The sequence below is a fragment of the Pieris napi genome, chromosome 22 (genome assembly GCF_905475465.1).
Source record: "Pieris napi chromosome 22, ilPieNapi1.2, whole genome shotgun sequence".
NCBI lineage: Eukaryota > Metazoa > Arthropoda > Insecta > Lepidoptera > Pieridae > Pieris > Pieris napi.
The window spans coordinates 5692966-5707944 of NC_062255.1; the positions used below are offsets into that span (position 1 = coordinate 5692966).

The window sequence follows — 14979 nt, forward strand, 5'->3', positions numbered from 1 at the left end:
TTCCTAATTTATATTCAGCTATATCGATCTCACGCAATAGCCCCATAGCATAATACAAAACAAAATTGATCGTTCGGTTTGCCGTTTTAAGTCCAAATTTTAGTTCGTATATCAATCTTAAGCACTGACAAATATGTCAAACTTAATAGAAAAATGCTTTGAGCGCTTTTGTAAGTGGACTTAAGTTTGATGGACATATTGGAGAAGGGACTTAGGACTACAAATAGGAGGAATAATTGAAGATTGAAGTAATGTGCAATATATAATTACGACATACATTGTCATACAACTCTGAAACTAAACATATCTGTTTTTATCGTATCTGTATATCGTATTTATGTATTTATTTGTGTATTGTAGTATGTATTCTTGAAAATTGTGTGTAGATATTTCTTGTTGTATTTGTTATATATATAATTAAAACTTGTTAAAAATAAATTATTACATTTTATTTTGAGTTGTTACTATAATTACTCCTAATTAATATTGTTATATTTAAAAAAATAAGATTTGGTACTTTTTAATTATTTGGAAATGCAAACACGTTACGCCCTCTACAGGCAATAAAAACAATTTTTTAACATAAAACTTGTTTATAACGCCATCTAGTATATTATTCAGAAACTATCAACACTAAATTACAAATATCGCTTACACACAATTTTTATAAGTGTCGCCATCTATAGTTAATAATAAGCATTTAAGCAATGTTACTTGAAACTTTATAATAGCGCCACCTAGTATACGTTTATCTAACTATCAAAGCTACAAGTATGTAGATTTTACGAAACGTTGCAGAAGTTGCCATAATATAAAAAAAAAAAAAAAAAAAAAAAAAAAAAAAAAAACGTTGCAGAAATTGTAAAATTTTGTGAAGCGCCATCTATTGTCAAGATATTGATTTTACCCGCGCTCTGAAAGACACCACTTTGACACGTTACTGATATAATATGTACTAATTTCCAAAGGAAATTGTGATATTTAAATTAAAACATAATCATCAACAATCATACTTGACATGTTACATTTAATAAAGAAATATTTTAAACAGGAAACTATTCTTTGTTTTACCCTTTACATATTCGTTTTACATTATATTTATATGATTGTTTGTTTAATAAGTACATAATTGAAACCGAAGCTAGGATTACCTTCAGGCTGCACCATACATATATGATTATAAATATATACATCTTAATTATAAAATAAATGTAGTCAGTTCTGGTACAGTTTGATTTTGCTTATTTCGCTCATGCTAAATTATTGAATCTAAAATTCCCAATGAACAAAGGTAGATGTCGCTTTTCTTAAGCCCATATTCGAATCATATTGATCTTGTCCTGAAATAAAAATTTATCAAAAACAAATTCCTTTTAAAAAGGGTTATATCTACTTATAAGGGACTAATCACGAAGTGGCAGCGCGAGTTTTAGATTTCTAATGAGATATTTCAATTCTATTCTTCTTATTTTATTTAACCACTTCAAACCAATTCGAATCATTTGACACCTCATTATTCCAGATTCAACCACGAAAAGAGGAGCTTTACTTTGTTTATTTTAACTCGGTTATAGAGACACAGAAATCTAAGCTCAAATTGGATTTCACCGTAGTTCAAATTTTGACCCTGAATCTTACCCTAGAGAAACTAAAAATTTATACCCTATTTTGATAATAATAATAATGGTTAGAAATAAATAGTTTCAAATCGTTGTTTTGATTGTCTGATGAATTTGTTTTGATAACAATTTTTTAATAATAAATCATGATCATTCGATGTCCGATAAAGGTGGAGTCACCTTAATTATAACTTAACTGTACCTGATCTTTGACATCAAAGTGATAATTTTGCATAGCAATACTTTTATTCGGAATATTTATAACAATTGTCAATGATACTGCATTTTATGAGTTTTGATGCAACTTATTGATAATAACCGTTCAAGTATTACGTAAGCTGATTTATTTTCTAACTAATTATATGTACAACTTAAGTAATTGGTATTTGTAACCCGGATGATTAAACACAACCTATTTCTGTTAACAATAGACCATATCTTCGTAGTAAGGCAATCCTAGATAAAAGCAAATAATATAATTTTCAATGTACTTATGCTTTGCTGTTTATTATAAGGCGTTTGACTCTTTGGAACTGGACTCTCTCAAGCATTGCAAAGTCAGGTTATAAACAATAAATATATAAAAATAATCAGGGATAAATATAAAAATGGAAAACCTAGAATAAAAATGGATAAATTAGGAGGGATTATAGATATTGGACGAGGAGTGAGACATAGAGACCCTTTGTCATCTAAACTGTTTTCGGCTGTTCTGGACGAAATATTCGGAAAATTTATTGGGGATAAATACGGAATAATAATAAACGGCGAAAGATTGAACCCTATTGAACTTAAGGTTTAAACAGCAGGTGGTACATGGCAGAGAGTAATGGCGGGATTTGGAGGAGGCCTTTGCCAAAAAAGAGCACACAGATACATTAGAATAGGATTAAAATGGAAATATGTTTAAATGTAAATGTATCTGAATAAAGGCTATTAATATTATTTCTTTTAACATTTTTTTGGAGCAGGTTCCAAAAAGTTGCCTCTACCGACGCCTCTACGACTCTTCCTAGAGGTTCCTAAAGATGGTCTGTTGCTTTTTTTTTTTTTTTTTACAATTTTAAGGTAAGGAAACAAACATCAGATTGGTTAAATACATACAGTTATTACACACAAAACATTATTTGTAAACCTGAAGTCCAATTAGATCTGTACACAGCATTTTCGTGGAATCTTCAGTGCTGGTATACCAAATACTAACAATTACACCCAGTATATAATATTTACATTAAACTTAATGACAAAAAAAATAGAAGCTCCCATAGCTTGTTCTGTGTTATCCATACATTGGACGGTCGGAAGTGCTACATTCCATCTCTTCAGCTGTATTGGTACAAGGACAGGCAGCACTTTGTCTAACCCTGAACCTGTAAAGATCCGACAGTCGACGAGAATCCACCGTGATCTGTCAACATCTGGGTAATCAGTCCCGTTGGTTTTATTTGTTTAATAATCGAAAAAGCCGAAACAAAATTTGGAAGAAATTACTTAGTTATTCGACCACAGGGTTCAGAGTTCCAGCCAATACCGTCTTCACCATAAGGGCACACGGGGCCCGTGCCCAGGGCCCCCATTCTCAGGGGGCTCCGAAGGACCGACAATTTCTCTCCCACATTTATTCTCAAAACATTTTTGTCGGGCACATTACACTTTTTTCACAAATCAGTAATCAAAAAAGTTATCAGAAGTTATTTACAAGGCATATACTACGCCATTATATCGATAACTGCGCTTATTCCTACTGTACTAATTAATAAGAATATAATAGAAGACTCAACAGAAATCTCGAAAGAAACCGTTATCGTAATCGTAACCAAAAAACCAGCAGCATTTTAATATCATTAATGACATAATATATCATACATTGAAATAAATAACTAAACTTAACATAAACTAAAATATATCATTAAAAGGAGTCCCTTTAGGCAAGGTTCCGAAGATACTGGCAGCGTTCCCCCTTTGAAATGCTAGACTAATTCTTTGTCCGAGGTAGCTGCCAGATCTTCGGTCTCCTGTGATGTCGACTAACCTTTTTGAAATTTCTTTAAAAAGCCTTAAAGCGCTAGGACCCCACGGACCAAGGGTCTCGACACCGAATGGGACAAAATCATATTCTGAGCCCAGACCCCTGTATTTGTATATTATTTTATTATTAGTTTTATGTATAATTATTTCCTATATAAAAATATATCATACTGTATTTGATGACCTATATGAAATAAAAATGCCGGTTTCTTTAAACATATCTTAAAGAAACCGGCATGCCTTGGACACAAAAACTTCCATGTGTCAAGCACAAAACGCTAATCACCTACTTGCTTATTAGAAACATTAGACCACGAAACAAATAGAAAATCATACTCATTTGGTCATACTTAGTAATTTTTTAAAATTATAATTAGCTTTTTTTACTTTCCAAAAGGGCCCCAAATTCTTGTGTGCCCAATGGCCCCAGCCTAGTTTAAGAAGGCCTTGGTAGCAGCTTAAGCTAAATAGGCCAACACTGCTCAGTTATATTAGCTTTACACTTATAGGCATCTAGTTGGTTTCCTCAACTTCGTCTGCGCAGGATTAAAATAATATTTGTCCAAATGATAAAGCGAGAAAGACATATTTTATCTCCTTTAAATACCAGAAGAGATAAAAGTATTTCATTTAGGAATCAATTTATTACTACCAAATGTGCATTTGAAACAAATTATAAATTTTTATGTAGTAATGGCTATATTGGCCGTAATGAACACATGACATAGATATATACTGTGGCGGGATTTTTGTAGGACTATTAAAGATAAACATTTCCATCATATATTACATCTGTATGTGTAACTCTAATACTATGGTATGGTAATTTTTTTCCTACTTACTTGATATTTTGGACAATAATTCACACAATATCTTTAAAAATTGTAGCGTATGAGTTATGATGTATAAGCAATATGATTGTAAAGTTTCATTAAAATTCATTTAGTAGGTTTTACGTGAAAGAGTAACAAACATCCATCCGTACTTACAAAGTACCGCGTTTATAATATTAGTAGGATGCTTTACGAGTGCCTGACAAAATTAAAGACCTTGTTTGTGTCTATATTAATTTCATGCCCACTTTCAAGATATTATACCAGAATATTTTTTTATAATATTCAAGTTTGTACTAAAATATATATACAGCGTGTAACGGAAGGGAGTATCAAGGGTGAATGTGCTCATGAAACTCAACAACTTTCCTCAAAGAACATAGGTCGAAATATGAAAAAAGAATTGGCCCTCCCATAGTATCAATCAGCTGGTAGTCAGTTTTGAGGCAGTAGGAAGTCTGCCGGGTCAGCTAGTTAAATAATGATAATGTTACATAAAAATTCCGGTGACCATCAAATATTTGTTGTCGTTATTATTGATGATATGTAATTTCTAATTACTTCTATCGTTCTATTTGCTTTCAAACAATATTTGTTTAAATATGCAATCAAGAAAATACTCCACAAAGTGAATTATTTTAGCTATCTCTTTTCGTCGCAGCGTGAACACAGTTTAACAGAAAGAGACAACTTTAGTTAAAGAGAATTAGACTAATTTAGTCTTTTCGAATAATGGAGTCACATTTTATAAGTACTGACGATGTTTTTTATAATAAAACTGTCTTAATGAATGCTTGTTTGGCTATGGGTAGAAAGAAAAGTCAATGAAAGACAATTTAACAGTGACATATTTATATCTAACTAGCTGGCCTGGCGAACATTGTACCGCCTAACAGTCGATTCTTTATTTTTTTTAAATACTTATTCTGCTATTCGGGACACCGGTCTAAGTAAGATAAAAAAAGTTGATAAGACAACAAATACATTATGTCAAAAAATAAAAATTTACCTTCCCTACCTTCACTAACACTTGAACTTTATGATATGGTATTAAAGTTCAAATTGACTTTTGAGTATTATTACGAATATTTTGTATGGGAATATAGAAAAGTGTTGTTTTTAAACTTTTTCACTCAATTTTTTTTAACTTTTCTCTCGGTAAGACCCATCCTCGTACTTCAAGGAATATTATAAAAAAGAATTGGCCAAATTGATCCAGGCGTTGTTGAGTTATGCGCTTACCAACACATTTTGCAATTCATTTTTATATTATTGACAGATAATAATAGATCATAATAATTATGAAATAAAAAACGATTAGACTTTATCATCAATAACTAGGCAGTCCAGAAGAAAACTATATATAATACAACTGTATAATTAATGAATTTTATTATTCTTAAGAACAGTGGTGGCATAGTGGATTGAGCGTGTAGCTATCATTCCTGAGGTCGTAGGTTCGAACGCTGGCGCACCAGTAGACTTTTCTTTCTATGTGCGCACCTAACACTTGCTTGGTACGTAGACACAGAAGTCTAATCATGTACATGTCTATTAGAATTTTTTATCTCTCTGAAAAAAAACGTATGTACGTACACGTCGGGGTGGTGACAAAGAACATGCACCGACAAGTAATATGGAGAATTAGAATGAAGTACATATTTATTCTACTTCTCTGAAAGTATGAATTTATTTAACGCTTCATTACAAAAATCAATACAATTAGAATGATTAATTAATAAAGATCGCAACGAGCTTATCGTGATATCTTTTTCAATCTAGCGAGCACAATTAAAAAGAAAAAAAAACAGATCTAATTGATACTTGAATCATAATAACTACATTATTTTAAAGAAAACTAAACCCTTTAAACGAACCTTTACAAGTGGAATATTTAAAAAGTGAAAAGGCAATTTTCATCTAATTTTGTATGGCTAACAGTCGAACTCAGAGTTGTTTAATGAAAGTTAACTGTTACACCATAAAGATTAAATAAAAACATATATTTCACTGCCCTTTCCATAAATAAGTAACTAATTGGGATTAAATTGCGTTTCCAACTAATTAATGAAACAACAGTACAAGAAATCCTCAGTACGTTCGTACGCCTGATTAATATGTATGGACTATACTAGAAGTATTTTCGATTGCAGTGGATCAATAAGTATTATTAAAAACCATTGTTTAATGTATACTTTCTCTGTGTTGACGGTCACCCCCATAATCGCCTGACCTCTCGAGAGGGTATCGATTGAGAACAATCCCAAATATTATTTGTTTGTACTTTATCAATAGTGATAACGTGCATTAATTTAGTATAAAAACTGCAGTGAGAAAGTAGTAAGGCACAGTTACCATTTGGTCTGGCAACAATGAAGACTGTCTTGGTTCTAGCAAGCTTGGTGGCCCTGGCTTTGGCCGGGAACATTGTGATTCCCCCTAAGCATGTCGACTGCGAAGTAAAGACTGGTAAGAATTTAATTAATAACTTTTACATAACATTAACTTGTTATAATTTTTTACATTTAATTTAAAATCATTATTTTTTATATATATTCATTCAACTGTTTCATCCTTTTAATTATATTAAATTAGTTTTATATAAATTTTGGTCGATTCAGTTATGCAGCTAAAATGTTTGGTTAGACATCATTTTTATTATACAATTTTAAATTGCATCAAATTCGATGCAGCAGTTTATTATCAAGATTGCAGAGAAGAACGCTTTCCATACTTTTTGGTGGTCAATTTATTTGGTCAATTTACATGTTTTTTTTTTATGGCTCTGGCACGATTTGTGCATTAGCCAGCGTCAAGTATAAGATTTTTATAATTGGTGCTTTTTGCCTTAGAAATTCGACCATGTGAGGACATGGTACATGGACATGTACGGTTTAGGTACTCGCCCGGTACCGCACAACCCTCCCAAAGGCCGAGAACAAATTTAAATTAAAACTTGCCCTCGAACCGGGAATCGAACCCGGTACCCCTCACCTAGCTGCCACTTAATAAGACCGCTAGGCTATGAGGCCCCAAATTTAATTGTTATAGATTTTTTAGCTTATTCTTTTTAAACCTATAGAGATTTAAATAGAAAATAATAATTACAGTTGACCAAGACTTCATTACGAAGCAAAAACAGATCTTCAAACTGTTCTACTACATTGGCCATGTCGATACTGAAGCTGAATACTACAAAACCGGAAAAGACTACGACATCGAGGAGCACGTCAGCGACTACACAGTGAGTAAAACTTTTTTAACCAATTCAGTACCACAGTCTTTAAAGTTTAAATTTGGACGACTCATTGGTCTAGTGGTTAGTAGCCCTGACTGCGAATCCATGGGTCCCGGGTTCGATCCCCGGCTGAGACGAACATCGATGTGATGAGCATTTGGTGCTGTGCTTAGGTCTTGGGTGTTTAAATAAGTATTTATATGTCTATATATCTATAATATGTATGTATATCCGTTGCCTAGTACCCATAACACAAGCTTCACCAGCTTAGCATGGGACTCGGTCAATAGGTGTGAATTGTCTTTAAAAAAAAATTGATAAAATACTTACTGCAATTGCAGCCACCTAAACTTACTTACCTCATGATTGGTACAGTTATTTATTTGATTTATTCTGTCCATAGATTCATATAACACATAATTTTCTCTTCTCAGAACAAACAAGCCGTTGAGGAGTTCTTGAACTTATGGAAGGTTGGGTTCCTGCCCAAAAACATCCCATTCTCAGTCTTCAACGACAGATCAAGGCAAGAAGCTGTAGCTCTATTCCATGTCTTGTACTACGCTAAGGACTTCGATGTCTTCTACAAGACCGCCTCCTTCGCCCGTGTCTACATGAACGAGGGTCAATTCCTCTACTCATGCTACATCGCTGTTCTCCACCGTCCAGACCTGAAGGGTATCGTTGTCCCAGCGCCATACGAAACCAACCCTGAACTTTTCACCAACGAAGATGTCTGGTACAGAGTACACCGCATCAAGATGCAAAATGGAATTGACACCAACGACTTCGGACCTGAATACGGTGTATCCCACGAGGAGAACCGCTACGTTGTCTACGCTAACTACTCCGACAACTACGTATACGCTGATGGCGAAGACAAGATCTCTTACTTCACTGAAGACATTGGCCTTAACGCTTACTACTACTACTTCCACGTTTTCTTCCCCTTCTGGATGGAAAGCGAAGTCCAGCCCTTATTGAAGGAACACCGCGGAGAAGTGTACTACAACTTCTACCAACAACTCTTGGCTCGTTACTACTTGGAGCGTCTGTCCAGCGGTCTTGGAGAAATCACTGACTTCTCATGGAACCACCAGATTGAGGCTGGTTACAAACCATTCATGAAGTACTACTACAACTTCGCTCAAAGGCCCAGCTACTACCAGATCCCCTATGAAAAGCATATCAATGAATTGCAAGTTCTTAACACTTTCGAACAGACCTTCATCCAGTTCCTGCAACAAGGCCACTTCAAGGCTGTAAGTTAAACTATATGTCTTTTTATTCTATACTTAAGAACAGGTGCACTTTAAGATATATTGTATGTCTTTTTTAAATTAGATCAACTTACTTTGTTTCTTACTTATAAATAAGTCAATAAATAGTTTATAACTATTACAAAAGCTACAGGATTTTAAAATAAAAACTACTTTTACAGTACAACCAGGATGTTGACCTACGCAACTCGAAATCTGTTAACTTCGTCGGAAACTTCTGGCAAGGCAACGCTGATTTATTCACCAAAGTTGGACCATGGAACCACCCCTACTCCTACGAGGTTATTGCCCGTCATGTACTTAGTGGCGTCACTTCGAATGCTGGCAAGTAAGTACAAAAATATTTTAACTAATTATTAACTTTACTCATAACTGGATTAGGGGATGAAAATACTACTTTATTTTTATTTTGGATAAAAACTTTAATTACTTTTATGTTTTTACAATTAAATGTACCGTTGATATGTCAGATACAGGATGTCACCATAAACATTATTTTACAATTGCCTGATGTTAATAATCTTGTTCCAGATACGATTTCGTTCCTAGCTCTCTTGGTTTCTACCAGACATCTCTTCGTGACCCAGCCTTCTACCAGCTTTACAGCAGAATCTTGAAATACTTCGTTGAATTCAAGAAATCATTGACTCCATACACCCAAGACGCTCTCCACTACGTTGGAGTTAAGATTAACGACGTTAAGGTTAACAAGTTGGTGACTTACTTCGACTTCTACGACTTTGAGGTTAGCAACGGTGTGTACTTCAGCAAGGAAGAGATGAAGAGCAGCAGATGGCCATACTACGTCGTCCGCCAACCCCGTCTTAACCACAAGCCATTCACCGTAAGCGTTGATGTGAAATCTGATGTCGAAGGAGAAGCTGTATTCAAGATCTTCCTCGGACCCAAATACGACGGTAAAGGTTACCCCATTGACTTGGAAGAGAACTGGCAAAACTTCGTCGAATTGGACTGGTTCGTGCAGAAACTCACCAAGGGACAGAACAAGATTGAACGTCAATCCACTGACTTCTACTACACCAAGGATGACTCTACCCCAATCAGAGAAATTGTTGAGAAATACCTTGCTGACGGTAAGGTACCCAGTGATATGTCAGTTAAGCCTGGTGCATACCCCCACAGACTCTTGTTGCCTAAGGGTACAAGCGGTGGATTCCCCTACTGGATTTACGTTGTCGCTTACCCATACCAACCAGCCAACAAGCAAGTTGAAACCATCAGGGTATACGCTAATGACAACAAGCCTTTGGGCTACCCTCTTGACCGTCCTGTCAACTCTGTTTACTTCAAGCAACCCAACATGTTCTTCGAGGAAGTGAGAGTATACCATGAAGGAGAGATCTACCCTTACGAATACAATGTACCCTACTACACCTACCACCACAACGAGGTGAGCCAACACTAAAAGGAGAGAGAAAAATATGTGGTTTTAATTCAATTCATGTCATATAATGACTAAATGACCAAATGTTAATTTATATATAAATAAAAATATATTATTATTTAATATCAACTTTCATTTCTTTTTTCTTATAACTTACTACAGAAAATATCACGTTTAATACTAATTCTACTGTACTTTCGACGTAGGATGTCATCTTTTGGCTAACTTAAATGAGCTGAGAAGTAACCATTCACATCATTTGTACTTTTCTTATGATAAATAGAGACTTTGTTGAACACATAGTTTTTAGCAGTTGATTCATTGTTAATCTTAGCTTGTCTGTGGAAGGGAAACCCTAAAGGCAAAGTATCATATTCTATATCACTAGTGTTACCAGCCATATCTTTTACAGGCACAATCATACTAAATACTGTCATATTCAATCCTTCCTCCAAACCTTTGGGAATTAATAAATTTTCTGGAAATTTGAATAGATCGAACTTATTCTTCTTCGAGAATGATTGTTCCATATTGTAATAATCATCATAGGAAAATTTACCGGACATTTCTGGGTTCCAACTGATTATGTTTAAACCTTTTTCAAATTTGTAAAGAAACGAATCAATTTCGAAAAATTTTGAGTGTTCTTGCCAACAGTATTTTGGTTCACATTCGGGTCCCAAAAATATCTTTACGATACCGTTTTCATTAACTTTAGATTCGACGGTAATATTAAATGTAAATGGCAAGTGTCTGAGCCGTTTTTGCCTAGCTGTAAATAGTTTGGGAGGCTTTTTAGTTAGATAATCCTCGCTGTACAAAAATTTGGTTAAGCTAATTTGGTAGTAGTCAAAATAGGTTGTTATCTTCGAGGAACTACTTTCAATTATGTTAAAGTCGTCACTCTCGTATTGGGAGAAGTCAAATGGCTGCAATGTGGTTGCATACTCTGTGAAGTATTTTAGTAGAGATTGAATCATTTGCCAGTACAGGGGATCGCGTAAAGTAGTTTGCGGATTGTGAAGCACTGTAGGCGCAGGGTTATATCTGAAAGAACAAAGTATCAATTTTTTATGTTTTCATATAACGAATTAAAATATTGTAGGGCTTTAATAATATTCTATATTATTTAGAGAAATACTTTCTGTACAGGTCAATTCAGCGACTGCTCTACTTTCAGAAATAATAGTCTAGTCGACAAGCTGAAAATGGTACAAAATAGAGATACTGTCCTTAAAATTATGTGCGATAGCTCATTGGATCCGGAGTGACGTCTAGAAAAATGTGCCAAAAGCGTGTATTAGCACATAAAAAATTGCAAAAGTTATAAACAATTAAAGATGAAAAAAGATGGCATTTCGTTTTTTGCCAATATTTAATAAACTATAAATATTTTAGAAATTTCAAAAAAAGATTCTGAAAGAAGAGGAAATTTCCAATAAAAAACTTTCAACTTCCGGAACTCTATTTCCATTATTTATAATTTTAATTTAACGCTGAAAATAGGTCTGTACATAATTTTAAGAGCAGTATCTCTTTTTTGTACCATTTTCAACTTGTCGACTAGACTATAATATTGAAGTGATTACATATGTTACCTGTCACTCGGGTAGCTATTTGATCCGTAGCCAAATAGAGACTTAACAACTTTTGCCGTTTGTATTCCATCGAAATTAGCCCTTACTAATTTAGCTAATAAATCAATATAATTATCTTCGGTGAGTGCTGTCTTCGTTGCATTATCCTGAATTAGATTGAAATAATAAATTATTGAATACAGTATATAGAATACTTCTAAATATTATTTGTTTTCAGTATTACCATGTAAATAACCCCTCTTGAAATGCATTCCCTGATAGCGATGTCTATTGCTTTGATTCGAGCCTGCTGTTCATTCCACTGCGGTAGCACTGAAGATCTTGTTGGAAAGAAAAGACCATTGTCGTGAAGTAAGTAGGGGTTAAAATCTCTGAAGCAGTTGGATTCACTCGAAACATTCCGTACTCGGTAATGTTGTTTTTCCAGATGATACCGTGCCAGAAGCTGCTGGTGGATGAAATAATCACGTTCAGCGTATCTTGCGTCAATACCAGACAACTCGTCGTTGGTCATCCAAAATGGATATTGGAGGTGAACCCCATAGTAGTAGCTATTCAGGGCTATGTCTTCTCTGAAATAATCCAGGTTCTCCTCGCAACCTTCAGTTACCATATTCCAGCTTGAATAGTTGGTGTTTATAACAACGAAATTGTCACCTGAATAAATTTGATTTACTTTTGCTGCTTGCGTATCTGTCATGGAGTTATCGTTCTTAAATTGCAGTGCCTTTATGATAGCGTCGCTGTTGATGTAATAATTTGGTTTCGCAACAAATGGTGGATCATTTTCTTTTGATGAAGCATCAATTCTGTATAATGAAGCTAGACGCCAGGCATAGTCGAACATGTCCTTGTTAACATTATCTCTGGCCCAATCACGAATCAAGAGTAGTTTATCGTTATCAGCATATTGGAAGACACGGAATAAAGCAATGGTGGCTTCCCTCATACTATCATCGTAGATATTAAAGGTCAATCCTTTTATAGCATGGCCTGCATCTAGGTGGCTATAAAATATTTTAAAATTTTCATCCTCCTGAAAAATTCGTAACGATTCTATAAATAGAGTATTTCTAATATGTTAAAGAGAACAATGTTGTATTTTCTATAGCACACAATTAATATATACGTATATTTTATTTTATGACAGTGCTGCCTTGCGATTCTGTAACTCACTTTTCGAACTCTCACAGCGATTTTTATGATAAGGAGTGCTTGTAGTTTATTGTTTATTAGAATGCCAAATCGTAAAATGATTGCTTCACGACTGATTTGAGCGCGACCGCCGCTGCGAAAACCGCAGTGAGAGTTCGAAAAGTGAGTTATAGAATCGCAAGGCTGTAAGGATATGTATGTTATAAATAAATAAAATAAACAAATGTTTTTTTATTATGCAGACTTTTCGGAGTAGGTACTTTAACTATTTACCACTTACAAGAACAAGCAATCTCTGTATGTATCTATATAATTTGCCCATGTACAATTGTACATATCTGATATGGACTATAACACAGGAAAATCAAGGACAGCCTTGCGATTCTGTAACTCACTTTTCACTGATAAGGAGGGAGCTTGTAGTTTATTGTTTATCAGTATGCCAAATCGTAAAATGACTGCTTTACGACTGATTTGAGCGCGACCGCGGCTGCGAAAACCGCAGTGAGAGTTCGAAAAGTGAGATACAGAATCGCAAGGCAGGTTTGGGTAAAATGGTACAAATACCCACAACTCACCTGATTGACCAAATCTGTTAGCTGTAGTGTTACTTGGCCTGTCGATTTAGAAGAAACTGATCCAGGAATAATGAATTTTAACAACTGCTCGCTGTTTCTAAATAGTTCTAAAACAAAAATATCCATTGAGCATTGATAGAGTCTAGAAAAATAATTTGTTACGCCAACTACGCATTAGATACAAAACAAATGCATAATATTGAGAATACATTTTTCAAAACCCGTGTGATATTAAAAGAATAATTACAAATCGAAATGAAGAAGTGTACTCTAATATTGCCTCGTTCGACTCTTTTGCTAAGCACTGAGTTAACTGGAGTTGACGTTTAAAAGAAACAAACACTTTCATCATAATGATCATACAGCGTGAATGCGAAACGTCGAGACAAATTATTATAATATTTACTTAATAATAATAATCAGTGGCGCTACAACCTCTTGAGGTCTGGGCCTCAGATTTCTGAATAGTTTCATGATCATTTTTCAATTTAAAACGCAAGTAGGTGATCCAGTGCCTGATACACGCCGTCGACTTTTTGGGTTTAAGACATGTCGGTTTCCTCACGATGTTTTCCTTCACCGTTCGAGCGAATGTTAAATAGAAAGAAAGTCCATTGGTGCACAGCCGGGGATCGAACCTACGATTTCCGGGATGAGAGTCGCACGCTGAAGCCACTAGGCCAACACTGCTCAATATTAATTTAATTCATATATTTTGTTAACACCATATAAAATATTTTACCTCCTTCGCCTAAAATGTCAGAAAATTCCATTGATTTACTTGGGGCTGGAACTGTCAATATTTGCCCCAGGAAAAACAACCAAAGGAACATTTTGAATAGGGGCTTCCACATGACTATAATCACAACTGACACTAAAAATAGTTAGCAAGTCTTATATGTAACTGAACGTGTTAGTTTCCCTACGTCCAATTGAAATCCTGGGGTCACTAATGAATACTCGTCGTACAATCGCATACAGTAAGAACGAAATTAAGGTTATTTATCGAGAGTAATCCTAAAACCTTCCTTAAAAAACATATAATTAAAATTTAACTCCTAAAATTAATTGTCTCTATTTAGTTTTTACTGATTGCCTGAGCTTTTTCCTTGATATTTTGTAATTTATATGTTCTAAGATAGGTGTGTTAAATTTGTGACGTTTTGTAGCTTTTAAATGCATAATTGCTCTAGCACCTATTTTTTTTATTTACTGATATACACTACATCATATAATGCATTTTCG

General features: G+C 34.4%; 2 protein-coding genes across 2 annotated transcripts; one reads left to right on the forward strand and one right to left on the reverse strand.

The window, feature by feature from the left end:
• The first annotated feature begins 6798 nt into the window (after positions 1-6798).
• LOC125060668 (arylphorin subunit alpha-like) lies at positions 6799-10526 on the forward strand. The gene is made up of 5 exons (XM_047665661.1): positions 6799-6949; positions 7591-7724; positions 8153-8980; positions 9160-9326; positions 9530-10526. The coding sequence occupies exons 1-5, from the start codon at positions 6853-6855 to the stop codon at positions 10422-10424; spliced, it is 2121 nt and encodes a 706-aa protein (XP_047521617.1). The 5' UTR covers positions 6799-6852; the 3' UTR covers positions 10425-10526.
• On the reverse strand, positions 10506-14648 carry LOC125060669 (basic juvenile hormone-suppressible protein 2-like). The gene is made up of 5 exons (XM_047665662.1): positions 14477-14648; positions 13735-13841; positions 12225-13037; positions 12002-12147; positions 10506-11450 (listed from the first exon to the last, which is right to left on the reverse strand). The coding sequence occupies exons 1-5, from the start codon at positions 14586-14588 to the stop codon at positions 10625-10627; spliced, it is 2004 nt and encodes a 667-aa protein (XP_047521618.1). The 5' UTR covers positions 14589-14648; the 3' UTR covers positions 10506-10624.
• Positions 14649-14979: the final 331 nt, after the last annotated feature.

Excerpts from the sequence above, each read along its gene's own strand:
- LOC125060669 (XM_047665662.1), bottom strand. The coding sequence starts at position 14,588 with ATGTGGAAGCCCCTATTCAAAATGTTCCTTTGGTTGTTTTTCCTGGGG. Across the intron at positions 13,842-14,476 it reads TGACATTTTAGGCGAAGGAG|AACTATTTAGAAACAGCGAG; the intron begins GTAAAATATTTT and ends TTTTTGTTTTAG. Across the intron at positions 12,148-12,224 it reads CAAGAGGGGTTATTTACATG|GATAATGCAACGAAGACAGC; the intron begins GTAATACTGAAA and ends AATCTAATTCAG.
- LOC125060668 (XM_047665661.1), top strand. The coding sequence starts at position 6,853 with ATGAAGACTGTCTTGGTTCTAGCAAGCTTGGTGGCCCTGGCTTTGGCC. Across the intron at positions 6,950-7,590 it reads CGACTGCGAAGTAAAGACTG|TTGACCAAGACTTCATTACG; the intron begins GTAAGAATTTAA and ends TAATAATTACAG. Across the intron at positions 7,725-8,152 it reads AGCACGTCAGCGACTACACA|AACAAACAAGCCGTTGAGGA; the intron begins GTGAGTAAAACT and ends TTCTCTTCTCAG.